The sequence below is a fragment of the Ambystoma mexicanum genome, chromosome 6q (genome assembly GCF_040938575.1).
Source record: "Ambystoma mexicanum isolate Mex_15411 chromosome 6q, UKY_AmexF1_1, whole genome shotgun sequence".
NCBI classification, from domain to species: Eukaryota; Metazoa; Chordata; class Amphibia; order Caudata; family Ambystomatidae; genus Ambystoma; species Ambystoma mexicanum.
In genome coordinates this window covers 1,150,795,500-1,150,812,515 of record NC_090937.1, presented here as the reverse complement: position 1 = coordinate 1,150,812,515, position 17,016 = coordinate 1,150,795,500, and the positions used below count along the sequence as shown (strand labels likewise).

Below are 17,016 nucleotides of genomic sequence, written 5' to 3'. Positions count from 1 at the left end.
GGCGGCGTCCGCAACCAGCATGCGCTGCACCTTGCCCAAGATGGCCCTCGTCCTTTCCTCAGACGGAGAGGCCAGAAGCGACACTGTGTTGAGCTTCGCTCCCAGAAACAGTGCGTCTTGCACGGGCACCAGGTGGGACTTGGCGTAGTTTATGGAGAATCCCAGGTCCGTGAGAAGTTGGACAGTCCTTGCCGTGTGCTCCACGGCGAGCTCCTTCGTCTTCGCTCGGATGAGCCAGTCGTCCAGGTAGGGGTAGACGTGGATCCCCTCTCGGCGCAGCTGCGCCGCCATCGGTGCGAGGCACTTGGTGAACACCCCGGGTGCCGACCTCAGTACGAAGGTAAGGGATCTGAACTGGTAGTGACGCCCTTGGACCACGAACCTGAGAAACTTTCGGTGTCCCTTTAGGATGGGAATATGGAAGTAGGCATCCTCCAAATCCAACGACGACAGGAAATCGCCCTCCTCCAGCTGACCCAGGACATGTTGGAGGGTGACCATCCGGAACTTCTGTGCCTTGATGAATTTGTTCAGTCGTCGTAGGTCCAGGATGGGACGCCATCCTCCAGTCTTCTACTTCACCAGGAAGTATCTTGAGTAAACTCCGGAGCCCCGAAGCCTCTTTGGGACAGGCTCGATGGTGCCCTTCTTGAGCATTGCCTTTACCTCCAAGAGAAGTTGAGGGACGTGATGTTCTTTCCTGGCTACAGGGGGGACGCGCGGGAACCTCTTTAGAAACTCGAGCGCGTGACCCTGAGCAAGGGCGTCCAGCACCCAACGGTCAGTGGAGATGGACTCCCACACGCTGATGAAGCTCGCCAGCCGGCCTCCCACCGGGGTGCTTCGGTGGGGGCCCGACCCCACGGCCGGTTCAGTCCTGCTTCGACGAGGCTTTGCCGCCTTGTCCTCCTTGGCGGGGTCCGCCCGACTTGCCTCGTCCCCTGTAAGCTTCCTGCGACGACGAACGGGCCGCTTGACGGTAGGTGGAAAATCTGCCACCGGAACCTTTGGAGGCACCCCGTTTGCCTCCGCCGCTCCGAAAGGGCGGCAGCCGTTGCTGGAGAACCCCAAGAGCCTGGGCCGTCTCTGTGAAGGGAATCGTCCACTGTTTTCCCAAACAGGTTGTTTCTGTCGAACGGCATGTCCAAGACTCTGGTCTGCAAGTCCTAACGGAAGTCAGTAGCCTTGAGCCATCCACGCCGCCTAAGGCACACGCCGTTGCCCAACTGGTGAAATCCAGTGTCAGCGATGTCCGTCACAATCGTAATGGCGTGGTCCGACGCCACCTCTCCTTCCTGCAAGATCTCTAGGGCTTCCGCCCTCTTGTCGTCCGGTAGGAAGTCCAGCAGGGGGCCCAGTTTGTACCACAACTCCCTGTCATAGCGGGCTACGATAGCCAAGGCGTTGGCCGCCTTAATCGTCGTCGCTGCAGACGAGATGACTCTGCATCCCATCGTATCTAATTTCTTTCCCTCGCCGACCGGCGGGGAGGTCGACGTAGAGGCCGCGCCCCCCCCGCTTTCTTCCTGGCCGCCGCGGAGACGACCGAGTCCGGGGTCGGCTGTGCCCGAAGGCACAAGGGGGCCACGTTCGGGACCCGGTACTTCTTCTCGTACCGATCCCTTCTAGCCAGCGTCGTGGATGGGTTCTTGGGGAGGGCGAGGCCCTCATCCCAAATATCGTCCAGTAGAGGTACAGAGAGGACCGTCTTCCTCTTGGCCTTGCGCCGTTGATAAAGGAAACCTTCCTTCTTCTCTTCCGGGCAGAGCTGGAAAAGCTCGGATGCCGTGGCGATCATGGAGTGAAACGATCCAATCTCGTCGGGCGGGGAAGCCCGGGTGGGAGGTGACGACGGCAGATCCCCGTCGTAAACCTCGTCGTCCGTACCCGTCGCGGCCGTGTCAGTCCCCGTATCATCCCCACGAGTCGTGGACGGGGCGGAGGGCTGAACAGGGCGCGATGGCTGAAAAGGAGGTGGAGGATCAATCCTTCTTCTCTTAGGGGGAGGGCTCCCAGAAGGGCCTGGTTCGGGTCCCCCGACGGGAGCGGTTCCTCCGCTGGTGGTAACGGCCGTCTCGTCCTTATCTCCGAGCATAAGGACTGTATACCCAACAAAATGGCCGCCGAGTTGTCTTGCGGCACTGGTTGAGGGGAGTCCGACGGGCGGTCAGGGGCCCCGTCGGCACCCTCGACGTTATCGTCGTCTCCAACGTCGGGGTCCCTCCCGACGGGCTGGTCTTCTTCCACGCCAATGCTGTGGCTTAAGACTTCGATCAGCTCTTCCTCAGAGGTTGAGGCCGAATCCACGACGACCTCCTGCCCCCCCTTTTTCTTCTCTGTCGGAGGTTTTATGGGGGTCCTGTCGATGGGCATGAAAGAGGACTCTCTCCGTGGTGGCAGGGAAACTGAGCCCCGAGGTCGGCACCACTGGTGTAGCCTCCACAGGCTGAGCCAGGGCCGCCGCGACTGTCTCGATAGAGGCCTTGGCCGGATGGATTAAGGCTTTCACCACCTTAGGTGCGCTCACCGCCTTCTCCTTGGGGGGAGGGTCACTGCCTCGCACCCCCTCCGATGGGGCCTTCGAGCTCGACCGGGGTCTCTCCAGGAGCTTCGCCGGGTGCTCGGCCTGCCTCTTACCCGAACCAGAGCGTTGGCTCGTGGTTGATGGCGCCGGGGAGGATGCGCCCTGCCTGGCGCCCGTAGAGCCCGACCGTTCGGCGCTCCCGGTGCCAGCGGACTCGCAGTGCTTGGCCTTGTGTTGGACCCCCGTCGCCGGGGCGTCCTCAAAGGTCTTAGAAGACCGCTCGGACTTCTTCTTCTTCTTCTCGCCTGACGGGCTCTTCCCTTCCAGCCAGTTGGCGAGATGTTGATGGCGGTCCTTCATGGTCCGCTCCGACATATTGCCGCAAAACGCACAGTCCTTCTCCACGTGCGTCTTGTCCTCATGTAGGCAGTAAAGACAAAGGGAGTGTTCGTCCTCCTTAAAGACATTCTGAAGCTGGCATCCAGGGCAGACCCTGAACAGCTTTCCGGGCGTCGAGCTTCCCTTCTCCTGGGCCATGTCCGAGATGGGCCTGAGAAACTTCTGGAGTCCTCCAAAAGCGTGGCTCGACGAAATCTTCACCCTTGAGGGGCGTAGACAAATCCGACACGGGTCCCAGTTGATCGGATGAAGAAACGGTGGAGCTTGAGGCTCTTTTGACCGAAAAATAGAAGTTTTCTGAGAAAAAACATGAAAAAATAGGACTAACGCTCGAGAGCAATAGCACGAGGATCCCAACACTTGAATGTGCGGTAAAAATCTGAAGATGGCTGCCAGAGGCGGGGCTTAGGTAGAGGGAAGTCATTGGCTGTGGTCAGTATGACGCAGAGATCAGTGATTGGTTACTACTACGAAAGACAGATCAGAAACGAAACTGATACTGATTTTTTTCTTTACCGAGGATTCCCAGCCTGACGACGGGGAATATTCATGAGCATGTGAATCCATGCCAGACCCCATGCTGGAGAAGTTTAGCTCCCTTGAAGTGGGAGCAAAATGGCACGTCAGTTACTTTAAAAATGGGTAAAAAGACAAGGTTATAAGAAATGAAAAACAAATACTTTCATAGGCAGGGCAAAGGGTTTCAGTTAACTAAACCAGCAATTCAATTCATAGGCCTGGGCCAAAGTCAATGGTTCAGAGTCTTTGTATAGGATAGCACAGTTCTGGTAGTAAACGGTTAAGTCTTTGCCACGGATCTTAGAAGAATTTGGTCAGACGAAAACTTAGATGTTGGTTTAGGGAAGGAGAAGCCTTCGAAGTTGGGAAAGTTTCACAAACTTTCACCGTGGCCGAAAATATTTCCGGACCGCGTTTGCACAGCACCTTTAAAGTGAAGAAGAGCTGTAGCTGAGGCAGTTGTTCCTGGCAGTTCGAGCAGATCTTGCTGTTTCCGGAGTTTCAGTCGTGGGGACAAGAAGGAGGACGTCGGGAGGTTCCTGCACTGCCCAGGGAAGAGGCCACAAGCTTGGCAAAATGTCGGTTTAAGGTGTGAGTGCCTTCAACACCACAAACTGATATCCTTCCCACTGGCTATCCGGTTTTCTACAGCACTCTGCAGTAAATTCGACTAGGAGAGGACGGTGTCCAGGCGGCTTACGAGTTGGTTGTTCCCACCAAACTCAAAGGAAGAAGTTAACCTTGAAGGGCTTCTCTGTCGATGGAGTTTCAGGCAATTCGGACCTGCAGCAGGGCTTCACCGGTCATCCAGGAGTTTCAGCAGTCCTCTCCTTTCAGCTCGCCTCCGGTTCTTTCGTTCCAGTGGTCGACTCTGCTTTCCAAGTCCCAGAGACCCGCTTTTAAACAGTTTTCCCCCATTCATTCCAGCCTGGCTGTCACTCACACAGCAGGGTGGCTGTCCTTGCCGGACAGCCAGCCGGCCAATCACTCCAGAGTGCATTCAGGTCTCCTAGGAGACTAAGCACAGGGAGTTTCGGGTACCTCCCTCACATCCTGTCCACCCCAGACACTCAGGCGCCAGAGGAGGGCTTCAGCACTGAAGCCACCAAAAGCCAACGAACAAAGGGACCAAACCTGGTTTGGCGTGCAGAGTTAAACACAAGAAGGATCTTTCCAAAAAGAAATGGCGAAAAAAGTTGACTGGAGTCTTTTTATACAGGTAGGTCTTGGGCGCCATATTGAAAAACATGGCTGACCCGATTTTTAGCTACCGTTGTTTGCAGTTGGGAAAAATCATGGTAGTTTGATCTAAACCACTGCTACCAGCCATTTCAAGTAGGAAAGGGTAACATTTGACTGTTACATGAGTGTTTTGATTCAGGGGGTGCTAGGCAACCCCTCCAGCACTCTATAGGAAGATGGTGTGTGCTGGGTCTGTAAATTTAAAGAGACTAGTAAAGTCAATTTAACTTTACATGCTCTGGGAGACAGTAGTCAGTCCCAGAGAAGGTATTTAGACCTTGGGAAGTATGAAAGAGATTCCTGTGCCACTGCACTGAAGGTGCTGTGTGACACACAGAAAAAGATGATGTCTATGGAGTTGTTTTAAAACTCCATAACCAAAGAACACAAAAGTAAAACACACACCAAAATACATGAAAGAGTGGGGGAAAAAAGGTTCACACTCTTCCCAGATAAAAAAATCAAATCATAGAAATCCTGCAAAGTTGCTGGGGGTCTCAAAAGGTAAGGGAAATTAGCACATTCTTGAGAATTCTCCCTAACAAGAGGTTGTTTTACTGAGGAGATACTGGGGTGTGGAAGAGCCATTCCGATAGAATCTACTATAGTTCGACTACCTCAGGAACTGAACAATGTGTGTGTGCTGGAGATGGCCACAATACATTCAGTATAATGTAGGAAAACACTGACAGAAAATGCAGAAAAATAGTAAAGTAAAAAATACAGCGAAATGCAAGTGCAACCTACAGATAACTACGGAATTGGTGCAAGTGGAATTTAAGCAAGTAGTGGGTAGACCAAAAAAAGTACATAAAAAAGCAGAGCTTGCAGACTTAAAATGCAAATAATAAAACATAGCAATTTGACATCCTAGCTGCTACACTGTGAGCAGAAAAATAAGGCCGATATGGGTGTGACAGTGCCTAAAGCATTGAAAGTACCAGCCACTGATTTGGTCGTAGATCATTCATCGGTAGAAGATCCATCAATAACGTGTGAGTTGGATCTCGTAGAGGATCACGAGATAGCTGCGATAGGGGAGGGGAAATGGTAGAGGTATGGATGAGGAGGTTGCAAACCCCTCAAAAATAAAAGACCAGCTATCCCCCATGTCCTTTACAATTATTAGATTGACTATGATAAGCAGCAAAATAATCGCCTATGTGTTCTGCAGATGTGTAAAAAGAATTTGAATTTAAGAGTTTGTTTATTGATTTGTATTGCGCACCAAACCCTTAGGTAGCTGGGCACGAAGAGTACAAGAATGCTTAAAGCTTAGGTTACATAATGATACAGGTTACATACACAATCAGGAATTACACAAACAGGAATACAATAGAATTATATCATAAGTGGCATAAAGCAGATGAGTGCATAAATAAGCAAAATATACAGTGCCGCAAAAAGGATCATATGTCATTGGAGCGTAGCCAGTTCAAGGTATTATGTCTGAAGCTGAAGTAGGATTGGTCGTTTCTGATGGATAGACGTAATGCGTTCCATGACTGGGCAGCTTTCACTGGGAAGCTGTTTCCTCCAGATTTTTTTAGCTTGAATCTGGAAATATTTAGGCAAAAGGAATTAGCCGCTCTAGTGGGGCGGGAGGAAGTTTTCCTAACAATTCTCTCTGTTAGGTATGGGGGTGTTGCATTGTTTAGGCACTTGTAGGTAGGGGAGACTGTTTTGAGCAAGATTCTGTCTTTTATCTTCAGCCAATGGTGTTCTCTTCTTATTTGTGAAGCATGTTCTCTATACGGTATGTTCAATGCAGTTCTTAGCGCATTATTCTGTAAAATGTTGATTTTCTCTAGCATATACTTGTTGGTGCCTAGGTAGAGGGCGTTACAAAAATCCAATTTTGTGAGAATTAGAGTGTTAGCAAGGATGATACAGCTAATTTTGGAGAGGAATGGCCTGCAGGCCCTGATGAGCGTGCACGTATATGCTGATGATGCCATGGCATTTACCTGTTTACTTAAGGTTAATGTGGAATCGAGGTAAAAACCTAACATTTTCAGAATGCCCCAGAGCACAGGCTGATTATTTTTTTAACAGCTGGAGGGTTACAGTGTTGTGGTTACAAAAGTTCACTATACGGGTTCCGAAGTGGTTTCCTTGATTAGATGTAATGCTTCCTCCTTGTTGAAATGGGGATACAATTTTGATAACCTCTGGAACCAAAGCAGGAAAATGATTGTAAGTCATGAAACCTTCTGACCCCGTTTTGGACCAAGAATCGGCTGGTTAAATCTAGTGTGAAGAAAGATAAAATCAATGCTGAGGCGTAAGAAATTATAGGGGATAGGGTTAGTCCCAATGTTTTAATCTTTATGATTGAAATTACTGAAGGACAAGAGTTACTTATTGTGAACGTGTACGATCCTCCAGGAGGTACTAACAATGAGTTTGCACAAATGGTAATCTTTGAGTCACGTATCCCCATAATTGCTAAGAATCCTACTATTGACATCTTAATGGGGGGGGGCCTGAATGCAAGTTGTATCGATTGTAGCTTAGGGAAGGGGGGGGTGGTGTGTATTTAGCAAACTATGGGGTAAATGGCAGGGTTAAATATATCAAGTCAGCCTGTGTTTGGTCTGAATTATTGCATGACTTGGGGTTGAGCATAATAACGGAGGATATAGCTGAAATTTATGCCCAGTCTAGGACATGGAGCAATGGGGATAAGTCTTCTGGCATTGATACTTTTTTTGGGAGTGTAGTGGTGCAAGCTGGAGTTGAGTAGATGTGTCAGATATATTACAGAATTTAGTGATCATGATATTTTAACTGTTCGCTTACAGGTTAGGAGCGCTGGCTTGAGAGAGACGGATAAGGTGGGCGCTGTGCAGATAAACAATGGTCACAATCGTGAGGGGGGACTGATAGGAATTTAAAGGCCATAACTATATATACGGATAATGTCGTGATTGACTATGAGAGTTTAAAGACTGTGGATGACAGTGCGCTGGCTAACCTAGATTAGCTCTACATTTTTAGTCTTGGGAAATTTCTGCACATCGAGGGTGGATGGAAAGCACACACACATTCTTATGATCGTGTTATTAAAGAAATAAATGCTTGTGCCAATCTATTAGGAAGCTCAATTTCTCAGTGCTGGAGCTTTGTGTTGAGCAAAGGGAGATAAAGCACCTGAAATTTATGCCCAGTCTAGGACATGGAGCAATGGGGATAAGTCTTCTGGCATTGATACTTTTTTTGGGAGTGTAGTGGTGCAAGCTGGAGTTGAGTAGATGTGTCAGATATATTACAGAATTTAGTGATCATGATATTTTAACTGTTCGCTTACAGGTTAGGAGCGCTGGCTTGAGAGAGACGGATAAGGTGGGCGCTGTGCAGATAAACAATGGTCACAATCGTGAGGGGGGACTGATAGGAATTTAAAGGCCATAACTATATATACGGATAATGTCGTGATTGACTATGAGAGTTTAAAGACTGTGGATGACAGTGCGCTGGCTAACCTAGATTAGCTCTACATTTTTAGTCTTGGGAAATTTCTGCACATCGAGGGTGGATGGAAAGCACACACACATTCTTATGATCGTGTTATTAAAGAAATAAATGCTTGTGCCAATCTATTAGGAAGCTCAATTTCTCAGTGCTGGAGCTTTGTGTTGAGCAAAGGGAGATAAAGCACCTGAACATTGTTATAGCAATTGGATAAAGTGTTATCATCGGTCGGCAAGAAACAAAGCACGGCAAGAGTTCTACATTATAATTATGGAGGGTGATAGTAACCAGTTTTGGAATATTTTTTACAAAAAGTCGAATTCCTCAGTGAATGTGTTGGCCTGCAATATTAACAGTGAGGCATGGGTTGCCTTTTTAGGTAATAAGTTTACGGTGCCCGTTCCCATAAAGCCAACGTCCATGTGTGCCTTGAGCTTGGCGTTTAGTAAAGAATGTCTGGTTAACATCATTATGGGCCTTAAAACATCTAGGGCCCCCAGACCGGACAGGGTTTCCGACATGGTAATGCAGGCTAATCCCAACATGTGGGCTAGCATCTACTGCGGCTATTTCGGAAGGTGGCTAAAAGTAATAGTATTCCTGGTTCTTGGAAACTGTCCCATATTATTTCAGTTTATAAGAAGGGAAGTAGCTGGGCCACAGGAAACTATAGACTACTCTCGCTACTTGATGTAGCATGTAAAACATTTTTCACTTTGATTCTGAACAGCATAAATAAGTGGATTGTTGAAAATCACTTTTTGAGCTGTTTTCGGACCGGTTTTCCTCTGTGGATGTCTATGACCCATAATATATGTCTGGTAAATTGGCTGATTCAGCAAGCGGGAGGTAGATCTGCATCTCCACAGTATGTTTTGTTTATCGACTTTGCCTCAGCATTTGACGTAGTTGATCGTACCAAACTATGGCCTAAATTGGAAAATCTACAAATGCCAGGACATCTGCCACGTGCATGTCAACTGTTGCATGAGAATAACGTTGCTAGGGTTAGATCAAACAGTCAGGATGAGCTATTGGCCCTAATGGTGAATGAAAGGGGCATGAGACAGGGGTGCGTGCTCGCTCTTGTCCTTTTCAATTTGTTGTTGGTGATTCCCTTAGGGATAAGGGTAATTTCACACCCTGTTTAGGTAGTTCGATATCGTTATTGCATGGAAAATTCACAGCAGATTTCCTAATGCAAACTCAAGTATTTTCTAGTGGGAAGTGTAGGACCTTCAGTGAGACTGGGGCATGGCAAAGGGGGTGCCTGTGCGTGGCAGGCTACTACCATTTCGCCTACTTTAGCTTCACGCTGACGCCCCTAGCCTTGAGATACTTCAGCTGCTGAGAATCTGTGAAGAGAACACAAGACAAAACAATATGCAGTGCATTCATGGCCGCTAATGATTCTTAATTTGCTAAAAGGGTCAATGTATTTGTCCTCTTTCTCGTTGCTTTGTCACTTACCATGCTGGAGGGCTTTTAATGGGAACCAAAACAGAATCACGGAGTGGAAAAGGCCATTTAAACAATGAACCCAGAAAACCTAGGGGAAAACAAAAATCCATGAGAACCGTTTGCGATAAACTAGCTCTGTGAACTTTGCCCTTTCTTTTTTATCTCCAACTAAGAATCACAAAATGTGTTTGTGTCGAGCCACCACTGTGAACTATTAGAACTGACAGACACGTTCTTTATTTTGCACTTTCCCTCGAGAACACATGCCCACCCCAACGTTCTATTCATCCCACTATGGACATTTTTTCTAAGCCAACACCAATCAAGTATTTCAATGATCAATTTTTGAAAATACGTTATTTCTACATTTGAAAAAACCCACAAGAACACGGGACTTAGCAACTCGGAATTTGCATTTATTTTCCAGAATCATGCAGTCAAATGTGGCAAGTATATCTCAATAAAAGAAAAAAAAATGTCAAGAAATATTTTTTTAAATTAAAGTTCTCATGTGGTAGTTACAGAAAACCGACCATATTTAATTTTCAAAGGTGTGAATTGCAAACTGTCATATCATATATTTACTGAGCTGCTTGCATGTTTGTGTGTGCTGGAAAAAAGCATACCGCATACACATTTCCACACTATAAACACATGTATTTTAAACGCTTCAATATTGTGAGTTTAACAGACAAGAATATTATTACAATAAAAACATGTACACATCATTTAAAGTATTTCAAATAGCGAGTTTTAGTTTCCTTTCACCGCCCGCAATGATGCAACAAAACTTGAAAACCTTTCATGGGCATTGTCACACGGGTGAAAACTGCTACGAATTTACTGCAATCGAGCGCGGCGACGTACTAATCAAAAGATTACATTCTTTGATGGGGCAGGCTTTAATCGGGGAATCGTGGCCCGATCATGGAACCATAACGTCGTACGCGCAGGAGGGAAGCGCAGCCAGCGAAAACGAGTGTATATCCTCACAGCTTGAAAGCCCAGTACCGAACTGTTGAGTTGACTAAGAAACGGAATCCGATTTCGTAGTAAAATAGTTATTTTAAAAGTACACGGGTACAAGAAATACACCTTTAAAGCGGTTGAGAGCGCAAGCGAAGAGGGGTCTCCGTATAAAAAGTCTACTCAGACTGTGGTCGTCCCGCATGTGTTGACCTCGCAGGCTTTGCTCGCTCGCCCGGCACAGGGTTACGCTCCACTGCAGTGGACAATGGAACCTGCGCTACTCATTAACCTTTGCGTCTCCCTTTCTGGCTGTGTCACAACCACGGGGTTTTGATTTGACAGAAAGCACAGGTGGGTGCAAGGAAAATTAGTTCGCGTTTTCTATTTTCCTGACCAGTGTTTATTGTCACGTGCTAATCCTTTGACCTCTGTCGTAGCCTCCTAGCCTTTAACCCCAATTTAACATAAACCAATGCACCATTATTTAGAGCAACACGGACTTGGGATCCACATTACCAAAAAACCCACACACTGGCTGCTTTGTATAATAAGAAGGAATGTCTTGCAGCGTTTTATTGGGGGCGGTGGAAAACGCATTCTATTACAATGCACATCGCTCCTGTAATTTTCCCCCCATTAAAACGTGTAACGTTTACGAGTGCTCCATGGAAACCACAGCAGCATTCAATACTTTTCTGAAGATGTGCCTTTTCTGTTTTTGACCTTTTGTGTTCTTTAATTGCACGTCACTTGTTGAACACCACAAAATGTATTATTTATAAGAACAAATGAATGAACTTTGGTAGTGTGCGTTCTGATAAATTAGTGCTTCCTCCCATAGAAATATCCTCCTTTTGCAAGTTTGGCATTAGCAACATGCTAAGCCTCCAGGGGGACTCTGCAGCTCCACTCGGGGTCGTTGGTACCCATGATTCCAATGTGACGTAATCAGTGGTATATATGGAGATGGCTGTGCCCCCCTGACCTCAGTTCCAGCCATTTTTCCATGTGCAGAACTGCAATAGGTTATGAGCATTCCACACGAGGTGTAGGTTGGAAGAGCAATAAGCAATCTGTAGCAGGGAGGACTCATTCATTAGAAAGAACATTGCCAAATAAAAATAATGTGTTCTTCTAATGAAGTGTCTCCTCACACAGATTCCTCATCTTTGAAAGCTGTACAGAAATTGGTGGAAGGAGGATAGCGAGGAACCATCAACACCACCAGGAAACACTGGAGCACCACACAACCAAAGTGGGCATGCTGACATGATCAGCAATCCAGGCAGTGATGTGTGTAGAGATGCCCATGTAGCCAGCTGCCCGTCAGAACAATGCATAAACACCATTTTGAAGTTAACCATTTTTCATTTACTAAATGCTTTGTCTCTAAATAACCTTTCAGGTGAATTTTAGTGATGTGTGGTTATTTATTGAATGACATGTTGCACTGCAATGTTTGGTATGTGCAGACAAAGATACACTGGACAGACGACTATCACTGACATTTTCTTTGCTGTTCCTTCTTCTAACCTATGTAGCCCCCCATATGGTCTCTGTTCTCTCCCCTTTCTCCTCCTAACCCATTACTGTCGGCACCAGATGGGAAGTGCTCTTGGCACACTTTGCATCTTCCAAATGCACCATTAATTCCTATCATAGTGGCACCATCATGGCCCAGGGCACTCAGCCCAACTTCCTCCCTTGACAGGCGGCTTCCATCTCTCTTCAACTTCCCCCCTCTTCTCCCACCCCACCTTTCCTCATGCCCTCTCTCCTCTACCCCCAGTGATGGCATCCCACCCCTGTGCCCCATCGCAAGTCTTTTAAAGGGGGCAAGCAACCAGCTTCACTTAGCTACTCTCAATTTTCGCTCTGCTATCAAACACTCCTCTGATATCTGTCAACTCCTTGAAGACTATGACCTCACTGAGACGTGGTTCAAGGCCAGCTCTGTCACTGCTTTTGACGTTCTTCTGCCCGAGGGCTACAAAATCATGTCCAATCCTAGGTACTCCCAGCCTGGCAGGGGAGCCTTCCCTGGGTGGGTTTCTGTCTCTGTCATCCCCTCTCAAACCTGCTCTTCGTTTGAAAGCCTAGTCTGCAGGCTTTCTGTCTCACCTACCTTCTCTATTACTCTCGCTACCATCTACAGACCTGCCAGACCAACCTCCCTCTTCCTCTCAGAATGTGCAGACCTGTCCTCCTCTCTTCTTGCCTCCTCCCCCAAACTTATCTTCTTTGGGGACATTAACATTCATCTTGACTTTCCTGATGTGGTATTGCTCTCTTTCGCAACCTCTGCGACACTCTTTCCCTCACTATCCTTCCCTCTGGCGCAAGCCAATCTGCCGCCACACCTTGGATGCTTCCATCTCAACAGGCATCCCTCTCTCCAACCCTCTTACTACCCCTCTCTCTTGGTCTGACCACTCTCTCAACTCTTCCCACCTTGACCTCCCCATCCCCTGATGCCTCCGCCTGCACTGCCAGTCTCCTTCTCATCCATAGACCGATGAAGCATGTCAGTCACTGCATGTTACTCTTCCTTCATCCCTCCTCCTCCCCCTTCATGTGACTCTCTTTCTGGCTGTTTTAACAAACCTTCATCTTTCTACCTCTAACACCCTGGACATCCTTGCCCCTCTCATGAGGATCCGCATGAAGCCTGCTGCCTCCAAGTGCAACTCTTGGTATGACTCCGACTTGGGCACTTTGAAACGCAAGTGCAAAGCTGCAGAGCGGATGTGGCAGACATCTAGCTCATCCTCTGACAAACTGGCCTGCCGCCTACTCCAAGGGCAATATTGTCTCTCCATCTGCTTCAAGAAGAGGGCTCATGTCCAAGCCCGCATCTCTGGAGCCACCAATACGTCTGAACTCCTCAAAATCTGCATGGTACTTGCCAATCCTACAACAGTCTTCTTCTCCCTCCTAGGCCCTCTGCTCTGCACTGGCCACTCACTTTTCCTCCAAAACTCTGGACATTCTGTCCTCTGTCATCTGCCCCGCCCATACCACATTCTCTCATCTCCCTTGCCCCCATACTCTCCTCTTTCTATCCCATTGCACCAGATGAGATCTCTAGGGTTGTCCACTCTATGAAAGTTTACTCTAAACATGTGCTTCCCTGCTCCTCCAGAACCATCAAGGACAACATTGCTTCTCTTGCCCCAGCCTTGGCTGACCTCTGCAACCATTAATTTGCCACTGGCTCCTTTCCTCAACCCTTAAGCACTTCCTTGTGCACCCTCTCCTAAAAAAAGCCATCTGCTGACCCTTCTTGTTCGGCTAACTATCGCTGTCACCCCTGTTTTGGGCAAACTCATGGAGAAGCTGGTCATCCCCAACTGACCCTCCACACCGAAGTGGCTGGCTGCCTATATGATCACCAGTCCAGTTTCAGGGCAGCCAGAGTCACAGAAACTGCTCTCCTGACCACCTGTGAAGACCTACTCTCTAACCTGGACTCTAACACGCCCTATGTTCTGATCCTCCTCAATCGTTCTGCTGTCTTTGACACAGTCAACCACTCCATCCACAAACCGTCTCCATGATACCCTGGGCATCACAGACAGGGCATTGGCATGGCTTAACTCCTTCCTTTCAAAAAGACCCTCCCAAGTGCAAATGGGTCCTTTTCTCTCCTCCACTTCACTCTCTACCTGTGGCGTCCCTCTGGGCTCTATTCTATCGCCATGGCTCTTCAACATCTACCTGGCCTCTCTGGCCCACCCGATCTCCACTTTCTCCGCCCATTTCCAGTGTTGCACAGAGGACACACAGCTCTCTTTCAAGCTGCCATTCTCTACCCTCTACGTCTCCTTCTTCATACCCTACTGCTATTCAGGCATGGTGCTCTGCAAATGATCTCTGCCTTAATGCCAGCAAGACAGAAGTCTTTCTCATTGGGACGTCTGTTCCTCATCTCCCCCCCCCCCCTGCAATCTCTGGCCTGACGCTCAGGGATCCCACCCCCACTAACCCACTTGTGAGGCAAATAACCGTGGGATCATCTTTGACTCTTCTCTTTCTCTCCACACATCACAGACCTTGCCAAAAAGTCCAACTTTCAGTTGCATCTCCTCAGGGGCATTCTACCTTTCCTCACCTTCCCCTAGAAACTCAACGTCTCCAGAGCCCTGGTTCTCTCTAGGCTAGACTACTGCAAAAGCCTCTTCCTCAATCTTCCTCTTCCTCCCTTCGCCCCCTTCAACTAATCCAGAATAGGACTGCAAGACTTATCCTTGGCCTCAAGGCCAGGGATTGCATCTCTTCAGCCCTAACATCTCTCCACTGGCTCCCAGTGACCGCAAGGATCAAATTCAAGTCCCGTTGCATCATCCACAAGGCTGTCTGGGGCATGGGACATTTTTACATCCAGCTTTCCCTCCCTAAATACCTCCCGGCCAGAGTCCTTAGGTCCTCTGGCTCCAACTCCTTGCAGGTCAAACGTTTCTGCAGGCAGAGAGTGGGAGGTAGATCCCTTTGCTTGGCTATCTCCTCCCTCTGGAACGGCCTCCCTCCCACTCAGACTTGAGCCGGATCGTCTAAAGTTTGGTAAACTTCTCAAGACTCTCCTTTTCTCCTCTTCCTTTCCACTCCCCATACCTTGTTAATTCTCCCTCTGCGACTGGGGCCTGGTCCCTTCAGAGTCATACAGGGACCAGACCCCCACCCCTTCGCAGTCCCCTCAGCATCCTCTGTAAGCACTTGCCTTCGGGCCTCCTTTCCCAGACTAGCCCAACATGGTCTTCCCTATCCACCCCTCTCACCCCACTCCCTCTCTTCCCTTGGCATGTGCTGCCACTGGCCCGTCTCCACCCTTGCGGGCACCCCACTCCGGCACTTCTCCCTCTACCCGCTCCCCCTTGCACTTACCACCTTGTCATGCACTTGCACGGTAGGATTGCCACAAGTCCAATATAACCATTTTTGTTATTCTACTTTGTGTGACACCTTGCTCCGCCGACTCCCATCTTGTCTTCTGGCACCTGGAAACACTTGTGTATAGGCGCCAAACACATGTCCAATAAAATTCCAGGAGAAACACAGAATAGTTACATATTCACGTATTAGCCTATTTGACCATTAGACAATGTGTCTTTTTTTTTATAAGAGTTGTTTTGTAAAAGGTGCCCTGCTGGAGATCTGACTGAAATGTCCACAGCTAAAATGAACAACAGCAAGACTTGGTACCCCCCTTTCTCCAGATAATATAGAGGAATGACTTAAAGGACAGAAATATAGCCCAAAGTGCCTGGAGATTACCATCATCTGTTTCTTCTACTTGAGACGAGAGACCATGAACTAAGTGGCAGTGGAGAGTTAATGTTAAAGGATATTTGTACCACGCACTATCACCACCGGATTGGTGCCCTGCCGGATTGGTGCCCTGCCGGCTCTGAAAAAGGAAGGGGGGAGAGTTAGTGGGAACGAGCGGGAATAGTGCAAGAGAGCAGTGATGTGCCGTTGGCAGCCTCAGCCCGGTTAACACTGTTCGCTGTGCTTGGGTGCTTTCCAGTCGGTAGCCGCCGTGTGCTGTTGTGCGAGTCTATGTGTGGTTTGTCTGTTGTTGCGATGTAATGAAGTTTGTGCGGTTTGTTGTGATATAGGGTTGCGGTTGTGTGTGGTTAGAGTTTGAGAGGTGTATGCAGAGGGGTGAAATTGTTACTGGGTTGGTTATTGGCATCGCTGTCTAGTGGCAGCTCAACTGGAGAAGAATGAGTATGTGGTTATCATCTAAAGAGAAACATCTATACAAGGAGCTGCCTGGAGGAGTCCTGCAACCACCAGAGGAAGCCCTAAGTGTTCGCTTCCTGGTCATCCCGAAGTTGAACCCACACGCCATATAGCATGCTGGGCTCTTATCCTGAGCCTGGCCATAAGGACTGCCAGGATGTAGGCTGGTATGAGGCTCAGGGGCCTCAAAAACCGCATGGATGATGTCTGGGATCAGGACAAAAAAGTGGCAGACTACATTCTTGGTTTCTTTGATTCTTGCATTAGAAAATCCCTGGTGCTCCGAGTCTCGCAGGAAGCTGATAAACAGAATTATTTGGGCAAGCTCTGAATTCTTCTAGTTGGCTGCAAGGCCTTGATTGTACAACAAAGTCATGAGGGCTTTAAGGCAACTCAAAGCTGCCTCAGACTACAGAGCCCAGATGAGCCAGTCATCAAGATATTGAGAGATATGAATGCCCCCCCAGACGAAGATGGACTGCTACAACCATGGGTTTAGTGAAGATGCTTGGAGACACATGGATTTCAAAGGGCATGACTGTGTTGGTAGTGACTTCCCACTTGGGAGAGGCAGAGAGATGCCCTTTGAGGAGACAATATAGCGATGGGTAAATAGAGATTATATGGCATTGGATGAAGAGACAAACATAATCCTGACAGATCTGGTACAGAATATTAGGGACGTG

The 17,016-nt window shown here is 48.2% G+C and overlaps 1 protein-coding gene across 4 annotated transcripts in view; it reads right to left on the bottom strand.

Annotated features, from left to right (window-relative positions):
- The window catches only part of ATP8A1 (ATPase phospholipid transporting 8A1), a 1,730,029-nt gene that overhangs the window by 295,764 nt on the left and 1,417,249 nt on the right, over positions 1–17,016 (bottom strand). For all 4 annotated transcript variants that reach the window (XM_069631739.1, XM_069631741.1, XM_069631738.1 and 1 more), the window contains one exon: positions 9,629–9,707. In XM_069631739.1, coding sequence (XP_069487840.1) covers positions 9,629–9,707 — 79 coding nt within the window. The remainder of the gene's footprint in view (positions 1–9,628; positions 9,708–17,016) is intronic.